The sequence below is a fragment of the Echinops telfairi genome, unplaced genomic scaffold (genome assembly GCF_000313985.2).
Source record: "Echinops telfairi isolate 266 unplaced genomic scaffold, ASM31398v2 ScPeMD7_23;HRSCAF=83, whole genome shotgun sequence".
NCBI classification, from domain to species: domain Eukaryota; kingdom Metazoa; phylum Chordata; class Mammalia; order Afrosoricida; family Tenrecidae; genus Echinops; species Echinops telfairi.
In genome coordinates, this window is record NW_022103920.1 from 79947927 (window position 1) to 79969126 (window position 21200).

General features: G+C 39.0%; 1 protein-coding gene across 3 annotated transcripts in view; it reads right to left on the reverse strand.

The window, feature by feature from the left end:
- Nucleotides 1-3930: 3930 nt before the first annotated feature.
- FAM126A (family with sequence similarity 126 member A) overlaps nucleotides 3931-21200 on the reverse strand; it is a 95472-nt gene continuing 78202 nt past the window's right edge. Inside the window, exons 11-12 of one of the 3 annotated variants that reach the window (XM_030885209.2) lie at nucleotides 9387-9601; nucleotides 8432-8544 (exon numbers count right to left, since the gene is read on the reverse strand). In XM_030885209.2, the coding sequence (XP_030741069.1) occupies nucleotides 8530-8544; nucleotides 9387-9601 (230 nt within the window). In that variant the 3' untranslated portion in view covers nucleotides 8432-8529. Of the gene's footprint in view, nucleotides 8545-9305; nucleotides 9602-21200 lie in introns of all 3 variants that reach the window. The other 2 variants (XM_045288792.1, XM_045288791.1) reach the window with 2 other exon arrangements.

Genomic DNA, 21200 nt, shown 5'->3' on the forward strand with positions numbered 1-21200 from the left:
GGAAATAGTAAGTGAAGCAAGAAGTTAGAATTTGTCATGTATGAAGTTAGGTTATTTCCTACTTTATTTTCTGATGAGGTTAGATATTGCTCATATGCACCACAGATGTACTGAATAGTTTGGTAAAAAACAAGAACTATATGTCAAATGCTACCCTGAAAAATCTTCATACCATCATCCTAAGAACAAAGAAGCATGATGTGTAATTTATTTCTCCAACTTTCATGTAGACACACTTCAAAGAATCAAAGTGGTCCCATTTTCCAACTTCGATCTCCATCTCCCTGCAGACATACATCAGAGAATCAAAGAAGTCTTCTAGACTTTCCTTGAAGGTCGAGAAGCAGCATAGTGTCTTCTATGCAACCACCAATTTCTTGGCTTGGGCTCACAGTCTCTCTAAACAAATATGTTTTCACTATCTCATGCGTCAGACTTTGTATTAAACTCCCAGGAGCCACGATGCAATGAGAGAAACAAACATATGAGAAGATATCTCACAGTATAATGCAATGAAGAGCACATTAGAGCACTTACAAGTGCTGAACAAAGTGTTGTAAAGGGCAAGAGCATTCAGAAGTCTTTCAGATGTTCAGTAGAACCTTAGGAACTCACTAAAGTTTTATCAATAAGCTGGATTTATAATATTGAGTTATAATCTTAGATAGTATAGATTGAGAACTGAAACTATGAGTCAGTATGGCTTTGATAAAACTGAACCCACTATGTCAACAGGACTTAGTTCTTATCCCAAGAAACCTTTGCCTAAGGACGATATGGCTATAAACAAAACAAATTGAAGAAAAAAAAACACCCCCCCAAACACTTTAAAAATACTGTGTCAGGGAATTCTAAAAGATTGGAGACATTTATTTGCTAATCTTGGCAAGTATCTTATTTATCAGACAAGATTCTTGCTTGCTTTTCCTCCCAATCCTGAACTACAGCATTCAGCTTGCCGATGCCAGTCAGTCCTTTGCTCTGACAGACCTAGCCAGACCCATATTGAGCCGCTTGAGCACAGATGCCAAAGCCCTACAAATATCACACGAAGACCCAGCTGAGACCATCAGGAGTGCTCCCTCTTAACTGCAGAACATTCAAAGAGTGCTCCCTCTTAACTGCGGTACATTCGAATCCTTAGTTTTGCTTTACTAATGTCTGTCACCTGCTAATATTGTGAGTTCAACCATAGTGAACATTTTTATTTTTAGGACTGCTTATTTGAATGGCATGTTGTCTTCTTATATAACACAGAGAATCATTTTTCTGTCTCAAGCTAATGCACTTTCCTCTAGTCTACATAAATGACTACCTTAGGAAGGCCCCATTTAAAATACAAGAACTCTTCTACAAGTTTGCCTTTCGAACCACAAATCACTAGACACACAAAGATAATCAAGTCATTGCTGTCAGCTAGTTGGGCACATTTTTAAGCACGAAAAGAATCAACTAAGGAATTTGTCAGCAATATAGATTGCCGATGGCCACATTCCATTTACAGAGATTCTGATTCAGGGGGGATTGGCACAAGGCGTTTGAATTTTAAAAAGCAGTACATTTTCCCCCGAATGTAAACTGTCTTTAGACCATGCTTTGAGAAACAATGTGTACGTATGTATGTGTATATACATATGCATATTCTGTGTCTCTCTTATGAAAATGGGATCTTATATATATTTTGTTCTGCATTTATACATACTTTTCTCAAGAAACATCATATAAATCATCACATATAGACCTGCTTTCTTTTTAATGGCTACATCATATTTCACTAAATGGATATACTATAAATTTCCAATCCTTTAATAGATTGCTGGTTTTTTTTCTTTTGCTATTACAATGTAATGCTGCAATGAATACCTTGCATAATTCTAATTTGCATTTGTGCTAGCATTTCTGTAGAGCACAGACTTAAAATTTAAAAAAAACTGCTGACAAGTGGATTATAACCCCCACCAGCCCAATGGGGCAGAGAAGCGCCAGTCGGGTCTCCGGGCTGGCACTCTTTCAGGAAGCAGACGCCACGTGTTCTCCTGCCAAGAGGTCTTTGTACCCGAACCACAGACTTTTTTGGTGGGGAGCTGAAGTGCTTAAACCAGTGTGCTACTGGAGCTCCTTCAAACATAATGGGATAAAATGGAAAGAGCAGGATTTTTTGGAGAGTATGTGCACTGATGTGAGTTCGACAGATCCCATTGAACTGCCCACCAATCATTTGTATCCATTTCTAGTCTCACCAATGGTCTAAGGGACTAGAGGTTTGCCCTGCCCACCCCAGTATTAGTACCGATTGTGGGAATCTTGATCAACCTGACGAACTTTTTTTTTAAATCTTAAATTCTTTACCATGCTTTAAATCTCCCAATAGCCAGCCCTCAGTGTACCACTGAAACACCAGTAACTTATCTAAAACTCGGAGACAAACACAAACATCTTGCAGAACATTTACTGTGAGTCTCTTTAGATATGCACAAGTTACAAAATAGAGACAACATATCCATGCTTTCAGTGGGGGCTGCACCAATATTAAACACACAGGTGATTAATTTTACTAAACAGCAAATCTCCAGCAAAGGATTCGTTTTCATTTTTCATCTACAGATTGGGAAGATCTTATTACAAATCAATGTCTATGTATAACGCTTAATTAAGTAACCATCAAATGATTTTTCTCATTAAACGCTTTTCAAATCCCTTATTTTTTTTTGCAGTTACATTATTTAACATGTATTTCCTTTGTATCAAAATTTATTGTTTGAAAACTAGGTTCCTATTTTGCCTTCAAACAACGCAATCACCTAGGAGACAGAGAACAATGAATTTACACTCTTCAGCCACTGGAGGACTTCCATTTACCAATATGAAAGCAACAGTCACAAATCCAGGTTCAGGGCCTGGCTCTGTCGCCTAGCAGCTAGGTAACAGAGCTGGACAAGTCAGCTCCTCTCCTACCAGCTTCAGTTTCCTCGACTCATTTTGCAGGATTGTGTTGAAGATTACTTGTGACTGCCACTACTACTATCATCACAGCACGATGCAAGGAAAAATACCAAAGGACTAGAAATGTCTACAAAAATCTTTCTCAGTGTGTATGCTGGCATTTTCCAGAGTCGGATTCTACCAGTTTAGTCAAGTGTCTACGGGCAGCGTGGTAGTGACAAGAAGGGTGTGTATTTCACAGGGTTATGATGCTGCTTACAAAACCCACCGATCTTGCTCTCTACTACTCTGCCAACAGTTCAGAAAATAGTCCCTAAAATGCTTGGGTCCTTCAATGAAATGGCATGATACAAAGATAGAATCAACTACACATTAGGATGGCTCCTTCCCCCGCAACCTGCCACACCCCCCACCCCTCCTCCGGCAACTGCACATTTCTGAAACACAGGGTAATGCAATCCATCAAGTCATGATACTGAGATTTCCTAGAGCCAAGAAGTGCAACTTGACTATATATAAAACACACACACACTGGAGAGCTTATCTTTGATTCCTTTCTATAGTTAATATAAACCTGACTTACTCATTCATTATATGTCTAGATATCTACCATACACAAAGCCCCATGCGAGGTACTAGGGAGCATATAATTTCTGTATTCAAGAGATAAAGGCTCCTATTGGAGTTCATAGGGTGAAGCATGGTTATCTAGATGTGCCTGTGCTTCTGGAGTGATAGGTAATCAGCCAAGGCTGCATGGCCCAGAGAGCTCATCTCTTGGATGCACAGCAACGGCCCAGGCACACTCCTCCTCCCAAGGCCAGGTCAAGCAGGGCCCAGGAATGAGGGACCACTGTCACGTGGTTCACCCTGCACAGCTGGCAGCGGCTCCACTCACCCAAGACTTCCTCTTGCACTTTCTCCCTCCACATCATGACTTTTGAAACATTTTTGGAACCAGTTTTTAATGAGCAAAATAATCTGGAAGACGTTGTTCAATTTTTATTCCAATAAAACAAGAGGTAACACTCAGCTGTATAAAGTCTTACACGTGAAGAACATTTACACAAATGTACAAAATGTCAAAAAACAACCACAAAACTCCAGTTTATTTCCAAAACCTTGAAAAGGTAGGGAACACATAAAAATATCCAAAGTCATAGTTTAGGAATGTAAAATCTAAGAATACAGTTATAAACAAGTATATTTCCCATAAAGAGATCAGTATCACTACATGATTAGAAGTAAAAAGGAGAGGTATGCACAAACACCTCCAGGTGGAGAAAGCAACCGCACGTGACCCAGAGCTTGAGCCAGGCAGTACAAACTTCCTACCACGACACAGGTGCTCCAGAACTCGGAGACAAACACACACAAGCATCCTGCAGAACGGTTACTGTGAGTCTCTTTAGCCATGCACAAGTTACAAAATAGAGACGACAACATATTTATGCTCTCAAGGAAGGCTACGCCAATATTAAACACACAGGTGAGTAATTTTACTAAACAACAAATCTCTCGTAAAGGGTTAGTTTTTGTTTTTCATCTACAGATTGGGAAGGTCTTATTACAAATTAATTTCTATGTATAAGCTTCATTTAAGTAACCATCAAGTGATTTTTCTCCTTGAATGCTTTTCAGATCCTTTTTTTGCAGTTCCATTTAATATGTATTTCCTTCGATGTGCTGGCCTCTAATAAAGTTTAGATTTATTGTGCCTAACAACTTGAATGTTAGACTGCTTCATTCAAAATATTTGTTTAACATGATGCCTCAGACCGCACTTCTTCTATACCATTTAAATTTTAGTTTCAACACTCTAATTTTCCACTCTTTTGAAATAGGCAGAATCCCTTCAAACTGGGGTCTATTTTGCCTTAAACAACAGATTTCGCTTTATTCAACTATTTTAAAATAAATGAGGAATGTTTGTTGAGTACTTGTTTCATAAATGATAATGGCCAAAAAATACTGCTTCCCTAAAACACACCTCCCTCCGTCTTGATGTGAGACCAGAGGTCCCCCCTCTCGTCTCGTCAAGTCCACAGAGCTGCCTGCAAACACTGCAGGGTGGTGAGCAAGAGCTCCAGGGTGCTTCCTGTGCTCCTGGAGCACAGGGCAGAGAGAGGAGTCACCTGCCTGGCCTACTCGGCCACAATCCCACGAAATTCTGATTTGTTTCTCCCCTACTTGATTCCCAAAGGCTAGTGTGTGGATCCACCCGGGCAGCCTGATGTTCCCATGGGAGAAGACGGGTCATCTCCAGAAGCCCGAGACGTTTGCAACGTAGAACAGAGCTGCAGTGTCTGCTCAGGTCCTCTAAGCAATGGGTCAGTGTGGAATCCTCTCCTGATAAAAGAGGATACATATGAGGTCTGTCACCAAATTGTCATGCCAGCATCTTCAGACTTGGGAAGGTGGGTGAGGAAAGGGCAGTACGAATGATAACAGTTTTGTTACCAGAGTTAATATTAGGTAGTATTTGACATTACTATAAAATTTTCAAATATATCATCCTTATTTGAAATACTCAAAGCTTCTATAAAATAATTTCAGTGTTGACATAAGATCACACTCCAGAAAATCAACTGGTGCAAGTTACTTGAGCGGAAATTCAAAACCACACCACTGAATCAGCTTTCAGAGACTGAAAAATAGATACATACACATGCAAACTGGTTGTGCGTTGTATAAGAGGGTGGTAGCCTTTCATACTTAAAATTGCAGGCATCTACAGATCTGACTCCATTTATGGAGAACAAGAAAAATATAAAATGTTACATTTTTTATTGCAAAAATAAATGAGACTCGTTAAAAATTCAGAGTTAGAAGACTTAAGAAGTCATATGTCCATGTTATTCAGTTAGATGTCAAAAACAACAAAGACTAGTTACTAGTCCCTAAATAACATATACCTATGATCTAGGGTCGTGCGACCACCAAATATTCTAAATAGTCCACAAGTGATTTGCTTCTCAAACCCTACCGTGCATAAAATCAACAGGGGAGCTTGTTAAAATGCAGATTCTCATTTGTAACAAACTGCCAAGTGTTGCCAATGCTACTGACTGGTCAGCAAAGCTCTATAAAACCCAAATGAATCTCACTGCAGTGGTTGGACATTAAAAGCTGAGCTCTCATTTGTGCCATCTGAGAATATGTTACTCAAACTTATTCTAAATATTTTCTCAGTAATCCAACTTGTTTAAAATGACAATCTTGGAAGTTAGTTTTTATTTTTATTTTTTTTGGAAGTTAGTTTTTAATAGTATCAATACTGTTAGTAACTCAGCCTGGGGCGGCGGGGAACTTATTGTTAAACAATTACAAAAAGACAACATGAAATTCACAGTGACATTTTACAAGTGTAAAATTGTACACAGGATTCCTATTAAACTCACCCAATATCAATTTTCATTTGCTGGTTGCTATATTTATATATTTTTTGTTATAAATATATATATTTAGCTAAAATTTAGGCCATTCCAATACCGGAATTAAGGATATCAAATATCCTTGTGTCAAAAAACATACTGCACTCAGGAAAATTAGTTCATGCTCTTTTTAAACTTGTGGTCAAAGCAGACATGGCCCACACCGCATCCGTAGTGTAAAGGCTTCCAGACATCCGAATGCTCCCTAACTCGGAGCCCATCACTAGCAGGTAGAAAAGCAAAACACAGCGCGGGCTGTGGAGAAGCACCACACTGCGTTCTAGTCAGAAAAGAGCCCAGAAAGAAGTGGACAGCTCCCCAGGCCATCCTCACCCGGGCTTTCTCCCATCAACTCCCAGAGTCTTTCTTACACAGCCTTGGTTGACAGGGACCCTCAACACAGCGGAAACAGCCACCACTAGCAAACAGCAAGCTTATGACATACTCTCCCTAGCTTCATACAACCATAGCTTGGTTTCACTTTTTGGCTGAGGGGAGGTAATTTAAATGTATTATTCCTTCCACATCATAGTAAGAACATTTGAAATAGGCCCACCACAGAACCAGAAACAGGAACACAAACCCCAAATGAGTGATCGAAGTGGCCTTTGTCCATATTTCACGGTTCTTGATTTCCTTTCATGACATTTCATAGATGGAAAAAAATGATCTAACATCTTTCATTTTCAGGCCAACAGTTCAGTCTTACATAGTTGATACTGGTGTCTTAAGAGCTGTGTTGTAAGATTGACAATGATTTCCAAGGAGTCTTCAAGGATATGTGCTCTGAATTACAGGAATCCAAAGTAGCTAGGATTCCCAAAGTGGAGGAACAGGGCAAGTCAGTTTTATGGCCTCTAGGACTGGGATGGATTGTCATCTGATAAACCCAGCTGGAACACATCTAAACAACACACGGACCAGCAAGCTGACTTTTGAGCTTAAACAACTCAATGATCACAGCGAAATCATGCACCTGTCTTCTGACATCAGGTAACAGCCATCTCCTCAAATGATCTAGGCGTCTGCTTTTCAGTGCTCAGAATGACCTGCTCTGCGCTGAAAGGTGGTCGCGGAACCTGTGTTTCTCACAGGCCTGGGCTGCGCTCGGGCTCGCCCAGGGGCTGCAGAGATGCTGGAGTCTCTCACCTGCCTCGCCTTTCATTAAAGGGACCCCATTGACTCGGAAGGCCAAACACAGAGCTACCAAACAAAATAGGAGTCATATTTATAATTAAAACAAAACAGAAACCTCATCGCCTCAGATTCAGTGTAGCCAACCTGATCGGACAATCTGCCTAACTTCATTGGCCCACTGGCAATCTCAGGGCACCAGTCAAAAACAGAAGAAAGAAAAACAGACTCAGCCAAGGGGGTGGGGGTGGCGCCATAACCAAGAGTCAACAAAGCCACATTTCAATGTACCGAAAAGCCTAGGCATTTCCCCTTCGTACATGTAAGGTGGCCTTCAGGATGAAGGGCACGGTCGGGCTGCTCTCAGGAACAGGGGTGAAAGCCCCTGGGTGCTTTCCGACAGAAGCCAAGTGGCCTTCCAGATTCACTGGTTGGCGAGAAGAACGTGCTAGCGCTCAGTCTGTTGACAGAGTAACACTAATACTCGGAGGCCTCTGCTGGCTGGATTGAAGCTTCGTGGGAAGGTCAGTTCTCTCGGAAATGTAAATCAGCTTTTCTTCTTGGAGACTACAGGCAGAGAACCTGTTGGCATCTGGCCCGGCCCCAGCAGAGCCAGCAGCAGGTGATGGGTGATGCGGGGCTGTGGCACCACTGACTTGTTCAAAGGACTTGCTAAACACCGTGGCGGCGGTCTTGGCCAGGCCGTGGCTGCTAGGCTTCGGCAGGGACTGGCTGGTCGTTAGAGTCAGTCTCTTCAGGGAGAGAAGCTCAAGGTTCTCGCTCTGGGCTCTCTGAGTCTGTTTTCGAGCAAAGTGATCTTTGCAAGATTCCCCAGTCGTTTCTTTCTCTTTTCCTCCAGTTCTGCTTCCTCCCGACCGTCTCTGGTTCTTGCCTACACTTGCCTTGTGACTAGAATTGTGACTACTGTTTGATAAACCTGACTGGCTGGTGCTAGACGCAGCCCTGGAACAAAAGCCCTCGTCAACTTCAGATATGTCCATCAATTCTTCTTGACCGGTTAAATCTGTATTTCCTAAACAAAGAAATAGCGAAGATGAATTAACATGGAGTACTCTCAACGATTTGTTTTGTTTTTCTTTCAAATCATTAACATCAGATCGATTGTACTTGAAACAAATTAAACTGTAACAATTTCATAAGGAGATGGGTTATAGCAGAACAAAATCAAAGGAGAAATCAAAACATTGATTCTATAGCATCATAAGACAGTCTATTATAATTCAATGACAGTCAGTGAGAATGTATTAAATAGCATGCCATAAATCACACCACACTGTGCTTTGAGAAAGACTTCTATTATTCATGCAAAAGAGCAGAAAACAAATTAGGAAAAAACAAAACAAAACAAAAACATGGTAAACTACATTCCCTCAGTTGCAAAGCAAAACAAAATCCAAGCTCTGACCAAGGGACTCTTCTCGAAAAATGTGGTAATTTTTTTTTTTTGTATTTTTAAAAAATATGCTTAGTCTTATTTAAAAAAATCTAGACTATACATCTCTTGGCTCTAACTTGTTAAAATTCTACATCCCTAGTATTAGCCATCAAATCAAAGATGAAAAAATCATTGTAGATTTCAAAACATAAGCAGAAAAAACTGGGAACTTATTCAGAGACAAGATAGGCATGACCATTCATTTCAAAGAGCACTAAGAATCAGTCAGAAATTGTGGTGTACAACTCATGCATTTTGATTAGGTGACATGCAAAGTTTTATTGTGACTGTGCACCCGTGGCTTAAACATGCGGCAGTGGCCCTTTGCCAGGAGATACCTTGGCGTGCTGCTATAAAGTGCTCTGCTAAAACTGCACTCTGCCAGGTGAGTTTATTCCATCCTCCAGGAGCTTTCTTACAGATCTCTGCCTCCTGATCTCTGGCAAGCCTTTGCTCTCAGTTCTAGGGTCTGTGGCCGCTTCCTGCACACCCTGCACAAGCTGAGCATCAATCTCTCCTAGTGCTCTGCCTTTCTCCCCATTCCCGGTCCTCTCTCCGGCCACACTTGTGACACTAATCTCAGGAATGACAAGGTTGCCCAATTCAGGAGTATCATTATTGTTGTCAGGTTGCTCTAGAATTGAAGATGATAAGACAAAAGGATGGCTGAAAACAAAACAAAATAAAAATGCAAAACAAGAAAAACGAAAGACTCAAAATAAAATTGGACAACCGAATGCTATGAATTAAGCTAAATGGTTGCACTGTAAAACTTCTCATAATTTACAAGACGCTGACAGCACTGAGGAGAATAATAGGGTTATGTTCTTTCATTGTAAATGACAAAGGAAAAACCTCTCAGAGCATCAATTTATGGTCTACATTTTTTCACACGTACTCAGCATGGAGTCTGAAACAAAGATTTTAATATATCGCAATAGGATTTCTCTTGTTTGTCACATATCCTGGTGACTACTTGAAATCACACCAAGCCTCAGGGGAATGCTCAAAGGTGTTCGTTCAGTCATAAAACCACTAGCTCTTGTCAATGCTCGGAATCATTCCATTTAGGAATTCCCCTTGGCCTGCATCAAAGGATACTTTTTTTTAAATTAGATGACAATGAGGCTGATATAATATCAACATGATATTATGATACCATGGTCAATAATGGCACAGGTAAACTTTTGTCTCTCACACCAACCAATTCATGTATTAGAAAATATTCATGTGACTATCACATAATTACTATAATCCCGTAGCTATCAATTAGCTTGTAACAGTCTGTTATAACACTGGAGAAAAAATATTAAGGGTTTTAAGAAATATTCATACAAAACAAATTTGAAAACAAATGGCTGTCAGTCTTTTATTCTGTCTGTTGTAACTGAAACAAGGGAATGAAAATCCTTATGTTTTAATACTCTTAGACATGATCTTCTTCAGTGTCTTACGTTACAGTCAAAGGCATGATTTTAGCTAGGCATCTGTGGGAAATGGGGGAAAACGTGAGTATTTCTAAAATGGACCAGTAATGAGACTTAACATTCAAAACAACACAAGACGGTAAACAGTAGTATATACTTTTAAAAGAAAACACACATCTGCTGAAGGGACATTTCCATAAGAATCACTTGGGGAACTTGTTAAAATATAAATTTTGATTCAGTGTATCTTGGATGGAAATGCAAATTCTCAGCAGGGATCTAACTAGCATGAACTAGCCCACAGCTGGAGAGACCCTACTGTCTTCAAATGTGTTCATTGATAGCGTTACCAACTCTCACTCAAAGACCAAACTCACTGCCGTGGACCGTAGCTGACTCATGGCAGCCCCACAGGGCGGGGTAGAACTGCCCACGGGGGTTTCTGAGATTGTAACTCTGACTGAGTAGAAAACCTCATCTTTCTCCCTTGGAGAGGCTGGTAGTTTTGAACTGCTAACCTTGTGGTTAGTAGCCAATCGTGTACCCCACTACGCCAACAAAGTATGCTAAAAGATGCTAAAACCTGTGGTTTGTCCAGGTGGTAAAGGGAGGGAGGACTGAGCCACACAGGCCACATTCCTGTTAGTCCCAAGATTTGCTGCATATCTGTATCATCCGAGGGTCTTTAAAAACCACTGATGCCTTCCTCCCCGCACCTGTGATTCTGATTTTATAGATGTGAGGCATGACCTGGGAATCAGGGTGCTTCCTGACGACTCCAGGTGACTAATGTGCAGGACAGTTTGAAAACTACTATATGCTGGTTCTTTAAAATGTCGAAAACATCAAACCAACCCTTTACGGTTGCCCGAATACTTCATACCCACCAGAAAGATGTGCTTCTGGGGGGTCTTCTCCTCAGAGCTCCACTGTTGTCCGGGGCTGGGGGGCATGTGCTGGGTTTACAATTTCCCCTGAATTTAGGTGCTCAAAAACTTTTGACCGAAAGCTTTCTAAGTGAAATTTCTATTTCCCAGCTATACCAAAGACTGTCGGTGAGGTGGCAGTACGCTCTTACTTCTGGTTGTTCCCTTCAGAAAGGGTTAATGAGATTAAAAAAAAAAAGCTGCAACTAAGTCTATTCCCAATTGCTAGCAGCTGTCAGGTTGAGGGCGAATAAAATCTTTGGGTTCCGTGCCAAAGGACACTGCAAAGTCACCATGGTGCTGTTGGGTCACAGCCAAGACTTGTCCATTTACATTGCAGAAGCAATGCCACAAAAGAGCTATTAAAGGAACCTTCAGTCAGAAAAGTTATAGATTACACAAAAGATCCAGACAACACAAAGCCAATGAATATTAATAATGAACAAACTAAAAACAGATAAGCATAAATAGTCTGATAGGATACATGGAATGGCACTAAACAGCGTTTTTGAGACAATTTATATATATATATATATATATCAATTAATTGCATTTTCAAGACAGTGTGTTGGTGAGCCTTTGAAAGAGGCAATGTGATTCCCATTTTCAGACAAGGAAACAAGTTCAGAAAGAGCTACACAGCTATTCAGAGGGGAGGGGAATTGAACACCAACATCTTTTGACTTCAACCATTCTGATGTACTAAAATATTTTAACTCTTCAATTTATTTAAATATCCTTTGAAATCCCCAAACCAAAACCAAACCCAATGTTGTCTAATCAATGTGCCAGGTGACCAAGTAGAATTGCCCCCAAGGCTGTTAGTCTTTATCAGTGGTTCTCAACCTTCCTAATAACGCGACCCTTTAATAGTTTTTCATGTGGTGGTGACCCCCAACCATAAAATTATTTTCGTTGCTACTTCATAACTGTCATTTTGCTACTGTTAAGAATCAGGCGACTCCTATAAAAGGGTCGTTCGACCCCCTAAGGGGTCACGACCCACAGGTTGAGAACCACTGGTCTTTCTGTAAGCAGGATGTCACATAGGTCTCCTACATAGTGCCGAGTGGGCTTGAACTGCTGACCTTTCGATTAGCAGCCAAGCTCTTTAACCAGTGTATCATCAGGGGTCCTCTGTCACACCCAATTAAACTTACATTTTTAAAATTTAGACTCCTGGTCATTTCATAGAAAACAAAGAATTTGCTTTCTCCAAACAGAAACCAAATCAAATCAAAGTCTCTAAGAAACCAGCCATTTCTCTTCTAGGTTAGATTACTAAAATAGCTTTTACTTTACAAAAATATGCAAATGAAAATGTTTCACTTAAGATGGTGCTTCCGTGGTGAAAATTAAGAATTTTGCCAAAAAACATTGCTCAAAAAGCTTCAAATTTTGTTCTCTTTCAGAAACTGCAAGAAAAAGTCAAAAGCAAAAAAAAAAATACAATGCAGCACTAGGCAGTGAGATTTATTACGGTAGAGTTCTAGATCTGCAGCCCCCAAAGTAGTGATACTAGGTGGGGGTTTTTTAAGCATGAAATTAAATGACAAGTAGAAAATTCAGATCATCTGTTTTCCCATAGGCTCTCACTAATTAATTAAGATATGCTACCACCAGGAACCCTGGATACATGCTGGGCTGCTGCCAGTAAGGTTGGCAGTTTGAAACCACCAGCTGCTTTGTGGGAGAAAGATGAGGCTTTCTACTCCTGTAAAGTTGAGTCTTGGAAACCAGCAGGGGCAGTTCCACCCTGCTCCATAGGGTCACTGTGAGTCCTGGAAACTCACAGGAGCGATTGTAAACGGTTCTGAAGAGTTTCTGAGTCAGTCTCGACTCAATGGCAGAGAGCTTGGGGTGCTTTTCTTGTTTGCTTGTTGTTTTTAATCTCTCAAAAATTGTGAAGGTGGAAAAAGACTGGACAGCGCTTCCCTGTGTTGTGCAAAGGGTGGCTGTGGGTCAGAACTGACGCCCGGCACCTAACAGCAGCAGCAATCCAGTCGCAAATGGAAAAAGTGGTAGATTTTAAAAATGCCTATTAAACTAAATTCATGAAGAGAAAAGCATGTACTTGTGTACTGAGTTAGAAACGCATGTACACGTCAGGCAAAGTTAGGGACTAGAGAGAGGGCATCTGATGCGCCACGCAGATTTACTACTTGAGGTAGTTCCCCATTATCTCTAGCTGCGTGGCCTCCATAACTCTGCCCTCCCTCCCCACTGTCCCTTGTTCACTGTGCTCTCCTCCCTGCTCCCCGGGCCTGGAATGCCCTCTCCTTAGATAGCTGCGTGCCTCACTTCCTCCAGGCCTTTTTGCAAAACCCTCCTTCCCAATGAGCCTTTTCCTATTCATCCAAACAAAAATGTTAGCACCCCTCATATCCCTCTTCCCTGTTGTTTGCTAGCACTATCACCCTCTAACATACAATTATTTCTCTATCTTATTTACTAAACATGCAAGTTCCACGAAAGCATGGATTTTTCATTGGTTACATATATATAATATACACATATTTATTTATCCACCCAGTACCTGGAAAAGTTGGCATACAGTAGACACCCAATTACTATTTATTTGATAAATGGAATGAATTTCCTTTTATGAGATAAGAACACCATTAGAACAAATAAATGTGAAAAACGTGCACAGGACCTGAAATAAGCTGATAAGAGGGTGTTACTTTAATTGATAAATGGAAAAATAAAGTATTGCTTATGCTAATATGAGTTTGGGGGCAACAGAGAAAAACAAATGTTCTTTGCTCGGGAGAAGCGAAGGAGCCACCTATAAATGTCGGTTGGCCACTGTGTCGGTTCTGACCCCGTGTGCGCTCTGGGATAATCTTTGCAAAAGCGATGGCTACGAGACCGCACCGTTGGTTCACAACTGAGCGCTCAACCACTGGGTCACCCAGGCTCCTTAGCAAAGGCTCAGTAACATCAGAAACATCAGAAAGCTACACTTCATTACACTCTAGAAAGGGCAACACAGTTAATGGAGGAAGTTAATAATTTCTCTGGGAAAATCATATCAAAGATGCTTTAAGAGAATGTTTTAAAATCCAGAATGTTAAAGCCCTATGGACAAAGTATTATGATTCTATATCTGCAAGAAAATACTTACCTTTTGTCATTAAGTAATTGAAAAATAATTTAAGATCCAGAAAGAAACTTCTCAAAAATATTTCATTTGTACACCTCTAAAGAGATAACCTTCTCCCACATTCAGGAATGAGAAGAGGCAAACAATACGTTTAAAAAACATTTCCAAATTGGTTCTCAATGGCACTCAGGTTTTTTCTGCCAACAAACTCTCTTCTGGTTTTGAGGGTGGGTGGTGGGTGGGAAGGTAAAACAAAATTGCAAATATAAATAAAAGTGATCATAAAAGTGATGGTTCCCTTCAAAGGTAAGTTGATATTCCCAAATAGTTCTTCCACGTGTCACACGTAGAACTCTTCATTCCAGCATTTGCGTTCATTTCTTTCCAGCTGCCCTATTTACCAAAGGTGACCATTTTAATAAAGGAACAAAGGACTTAGTCAGAGCAGTCAGGCATCTCCATACTTCTGAGTCTAGAGGCTATGGCCCAGAGCACCTACAAACATATTTGCAAACATAACAAAATAAGATGAAACCTATCAGGAAAACTATACTTTTTGACATTAATTGTGAAAGGTCCCCAAAGAAAGTCATCTACATTTCCTTACAATCTAAAAAATTAAGGATTTTTTTAATGTTATAAAACACCTAAACAAATGTATGCCTGCTGTCCTAGTCACTTAATGGTTATCATTTGCTCTATTCAAAGGGAGAAAAAGACTATCTATATGTATTAGGCTAGTCATTGTAGTGTTACCTATAATAGCAAAAATTAGAGACAAATTAGTTAGCATTAGAAAAATGGTTAAACAAATAATGGTGTATCCACTCAATATGATATTATGTAGCCATTAAAATAACTGAATGTACCAAGGACATTTTAGAAAATCTTTGATCATGTTACTAAACAAAAGTAGAAGGAGAAAATCTAAACCAGGTGCGATTACAGAAGGTGCACAAACATAGAAGGACAGCAACTCTATAAAAGGAGATTAAGTAGTGGGATTTCAAGTGAATACCCCACCCCAATCCAACGTATGATCAGGTTGTCATTCAGCTTTTCAATAAAAAGAACAAGAACAATTTGTTTACTCTGTCCATAATTTCTTTACCATTTGGTTCATTTATTCAATATCTCTTGAAGGAGCACCTACTATGTGTCAGGCAATGTTGTATATGTGGGGAGCCCAAGTCAACCAGACAGACACAGACGCTCCCGCAGAGTTTCCACTGCAGTATGGGAATTAAACAAGGAAAAATAAGTGCATTAGTGGAATTTTAATGAAGAGAATAAAAGTAATAATGGAGAACAAGTTGCAAAGGCCTCTTGGAGAATGGGATAATTAAGGTGAGATGTGAATGGTGAAAAAGTACCACAACCAACTGGAGGAAGGCTTAAACTGGTATATTTTTTATCATTTAAATCTCTCTTCAAATACCCCAAACACCTAATGGAGAATCCCTAAAGCAAACGTGAGAATGAATGGGGCCTAGTGAACAAGGGAGAGAGTGAGCTCAAGAGACGTCCAAGGCGTCCACAGAAAGTCAAATCATGGTTGCTGACATGCCACAGTCTGCAGTTTGAGGGGGTTCTGATTGCACGGGGCAGCCACAGACGGGCCCACAGCTAAGCTGCACCCTTTACTAGCAATTTTAACCAACACCAAGTCACTCTTGTGCAACACAAAATATTGAGCACGGAATGTGTCCTGGGTTGGAGGACTGCACTGTAGCAAGCCTTGGCCAGTAGACAGCCTCGAATCACAGAAGAACGACCCCAGGGTGAAAGGCTGCACTCTGAGCAAGGGCACCAACTAAGGCTCGGAAATGGGCATCCTGACCATAAGTGGAACGGACCAGGTTAAGAAAATGAAGAAAATGTGCTCAGAAGAACACCACACGTGGCCTAAAAAGATTTATGTAGTCATACTGGTTAGGTAATTATTACCATTTTCCAATTAAAATAAGATCATCAGTCTAGTCACAGCTTTTTGATGCACACAAGGATAAGTAAAAAAGTATTGCTACTTGGGGTTCCCATCGCACAGGCTTGTTCCAAACAAAGCATGTCTTTGTGCTCATGGGTGGCTGCAGACAAGTTCCCTCAGTCATACGCCTGTCTCAGCCCTGCTGCGGCGTCTTTGAAGAAAACGTCCTTTCCAGAGGGGTCTGCCAGGCCAGTTGGAGTCGGTGCAGCGCGGTCGGCCCAGACGTCCCGCAGACTTTCTGAGGACGCCAAAGGGACTGTCTGGATAGATTTTCTCGAGGGATGATCACCGGGACTTATTAGAAAGCAGTTTCCAAAAAACTGAGAACTGCACTGGGGGGGAAAGACCAGGAGGGTTGTGCTGAGGAATTCCTTTTTCCATTATGAGCACCTGCTCGCTTTTCAAGGGTAGCCAAGGGGAGAATGTCTCAGGAGAATTTCCCCTACAGGCCTGATCTTGGCCTTTCAGACTTCTTTTGTTCCCAAAACTCAAAGCCATTGAAAAAGAACACACTTTGTGTTCCTGGGGGAATGCAAAACTGACATTTTGATGTAGTGTAAAGGGATTGGTGCAGAATTCTTCAGGGAAAGGTTGGAAATACCACCTTCAGAAATGTATAGACCTCAATGGAGGATATGTTGAAAACAGCTTCACATTTTTATATTTTTGTTTAATACAGGTTTCCATGATTTTGTAGCAATACTTTTTAGCTTATTCTCGCATACCCTGTTTCCCTGAAAGTAAGACATCCTCCGAATATAAGACCTACTTACAGTTTTGCCTCTCGCTTAAATATAAGGCATCCCCCCGAAAATAAAGCCTCCCTCCCCCCTCAAGCTACCGTAACTCTGGACTCTGGACCGTAGTGGCGGGCACTGCCAGGCAGCTCACTGTTGGCCGCAGCGCAGCCAGAGCAAACAGGAAGTGTGAGATATCTTTTACTAAAACAATAAACAATAAATGTGTACCGTATTCTTCTTCATGGAAAAGTAAGATATGCCCTGAAAATAAGACCTAGCGCATCTTTGGGAGCAAAAATTAATATAAGACACTGTCTTATTTTCAGGGAAACAGGGTATTTAGCAAATTATGGCATTCTTCTGGTTGAGGTAGATTTCATCACAGTCAATGATATCTTTTGTCATCTTTCTTACGTCCCACATTACAAGGATCTTTTATAAAAGGTAACACGTGGATGCTGCTGAGTCAGGTGAGCCCTTTAAGATCGTATTGAAGCGCCTCACGAGCAGACAAACACACCAAAACCAGGTAAGCAGTGCTATTACACAACTACCCATAAACACTTATTTCTTTCTCAGTGTGTAATATGCAACAAATGATCATTAAAAAGGGAGGGTATTCCAGAATAAATAACAAATATCTTTATAACTACCCGAAGTATACTACGTGTAAGACCTTCATAAAAATATAAAACACAGTTTACAAATATTTTGCCTCATAAAACCAATAATCCTGAAATACAATGCACCTCTGAGTAGCAAATGGTTTTCCTTTTATTTTACCTAAAAACAAAACAAGAGGTCTTTTTCTTCCAAAATTGACTAAGCCAGGATACTCTAAATATTCACATCTTTCATTTCTTGAATCTAATGTTCTTACATGTGAAACAAAACAGAATCATATTTTATTTCTTTGATTAATATGCCCTGGGAGTCAACTCATATTTTCCACTACTTTATTTTTTCTTCCATGAATATAAAGTTTCCACATTAAGAATGCCAGTTAAAATTCTTCCAAAGCTAACTTTGGTCAGAAGTAATTATGTATTTTTGGTAAAAATTTCTTATCATCTATATTGGGAAAGGAAAATTTATTCTTCAAATAGCATTTAGAATCTGAAAATAGTGCGGCCTCCCAAAATTATACTAAACACATGTAAACTTAAAAAACAGCAGAAATTTTTACTTTTTCTTTTTTTTCCCTGAAAAAAATTCTTTATATTTCAATTCCATTTTTGCGTGCACTTTTAAAAATTTAAATCATTTTACTGGGGGCTCATACAACTCTTATCACAATCCATACATCCATCCATTGTGTCAAGTACATTTGTTGTCATCATCATTCTCAAAACATTTGCTTTCTACTTGAGCCTTTAATATCAGCCCCTCATTTCCCCTCCCGCCCTGCTCCTCCACCTCATACACTCATTGCCATCAAATCTATGCCGACTCATAACAACAGCCCCAAAGGACAGGGCAGAACTGCCCTGTGAGTGTCTGAGACTGTAACTGTTTAAAAAATTAAAAGCCCTGTCTTTCTCCCTCAGAGTGACTGGTGGTTTTGAACTGCTGACCTTGCAGATCGCAGTCCCATGTGTAATCACTACACTATCAGGGATCTAATAAGTATATATTACTTTTAAAATTAAACAAAACACTACCTACTCCTCACTTATTGCCTCTCTCATCTGACATCTCACATTTATGGAAAAACTAAAATACCTATTATCCAATAATTTTTGTGCATTAACAAAGATTATCTGGTCTTACGGAAGGCTGGGGCGAAGGCACAAGTCAGTGGCTGTAATGGTTAAGCTGAGGTGTCAGTTTGCCTGAGCCATGGTTCTCAGCTGTTTGCTGATTTCCACATTTCCACCTGGTCGTTAGCGCCTAACCATGTCAATAAGTGGGGAGTGGGTGTATAAACTTTTACTTCCAGATAGAATAAAGATTCTAAAAGCTACTTAATTGAAGATTTGCTTTTTGGTTTAAATTACCATTTCTGCATTTTAAAAGAATTGCTGTTATAATTACCAACTTTTTTCTCAACTAAAGACTTTCTTAAACTTTGTATTTTAAAGGTAAGACAAAGTCGTAAAATCCAGATTCACAAATAAATGTTCCATTTCAAGACACTTGATAGTTTACCTCTGTAGCACCTGCAAAGATAAGCTTAAGAGTTTATTTATAAACATAATTATGTTAAGTATATTTAACTGTAAATACCTACTAGACGTATTCAGATTTGCTCAATAGCACTAGAAAGTTAGTACTAAACTGTTTCATTTATGCTATCATATAGTAGAAACTTAATATTTTCTAAACCAGTAACTAATTTAAGAGAAATTATTTTCAAACATGAACTACATTTTTTATTCTTCTGTTTCTTTTCTCATGTAGCAAGTCAGTACTTAAATACTGTTGTTTTTAAGTCATCACAGGTATTCTTAAATTTTGTTGTGATAATTTGAATTTATACAGACACCTTCATTTATTAAATAGAAATTTAATTACTTTATGCACTGAAAATGCAATAAAACTGCGATAACAGTAAGAAATAGTACTTTCTTCTTTTTCCTTTCTTTTTAAAATCATTTTATTGGGGGCTGTACAACTCTTATCACAATCTATACATCCATCCATTGTGTCAAGCACATTTCCACATTTGTTGCCATCATCATAGAAATAGCACTTTCTTTGTATTCCATTTATAGAGATTAAATTAAGTCAGAGTTTTCACTTAAATTCTCCATATAATTAGACATTGTACAATCTTCGGGGTACTTATTTAAAAATATAGAGATCTTATTTTCATTTCTTTTTTACTACTTAAATCATTATCCGCTTAGATTTCAAAAATTGAAATAACAAAATTCATTGCTATCACATTGGACCATTTAGCATATAAGATCAAAAGTAGTGCAAAATTGAAAGTACCTAATTTATAAATATTGCATTTATTATTATTATCTGCCTGTTAGAAAGAGCTGTAACTGTCCACGTATGATAAATACAAATACTAATTTTCATATTAATAGGATAAAATGAGCTAATAGGTGTGTATGTATTTTCATTCTGTGATATAAATACCATAAAATGAAGTTACTGAAAAAAAGAAAAAAGAAAGAAATCAAAGTTCACCAATGGTTACTGTGGGCGAAGGAGGAAGAGCCCTTGTCCAGGCACTGAGTTTATGTTAGTGGCGGTGGGATAATTTGGAAAGGAGATCAATAATAGTACAACATGAAGAGTATAATCAGTGGCACTGAATTATACATGGAGAAGTGGTTGAATTAGAGAGTGTTTTGTTGCGTATATTTTAGCCACAATTAAAAAAATAAGTACACTAATACGAGTACAAGGAAGAGGAAAATGTTCTAAAGTTGATAGTCGTAATAATGATTGTACAACTCTTTTTGGTATGATTTAACTAGTGAATTTTATGATATGTTGAAGAAGTGCCAACAGAACCGTTTAAAAAATTTTTTTAAGAAGCTGAAAAAAATACTGTATTTCTGAAAAAAAGTTATTGTATTTCAGGATTACAGAAATTACACACACATAAAATCCTTAAACTGATGTTATTATTATGTAAAATATGTTTACTTTTGTGTTTGATACTACACTCAATTAACATGAGAAAATCCAAACTATGAGCTTCAAATTCCCAACTATAAATTTCAAAAAATTATCGTTTTATGACAGATTAATCATAGCACCATTTAAGTAACAAGCCAGCTAATAAAAATTATCCAGAACATGATTATTATATAGCTAATTAAATTAATTAAGCAGTTCTTAATTAAGAATCAATCTTAATTTATATTTGTTAAAAGTAATTAATACTGATCAATTAAAATGGAATTCATTAGTAATTAGTGCTTTTTAAAGTGTACTAAATGCTCTAAAACTAGATTCCGAGAATACCCCCTTGCCTTGAGTTATTCACCATCTTCATATTAAAAGAAATATAATATACTTAAAAGAATTAGTAATATAATAAACTTATTTTTGTCCCTCCCCCACTATCTACCTACCTACCTACTA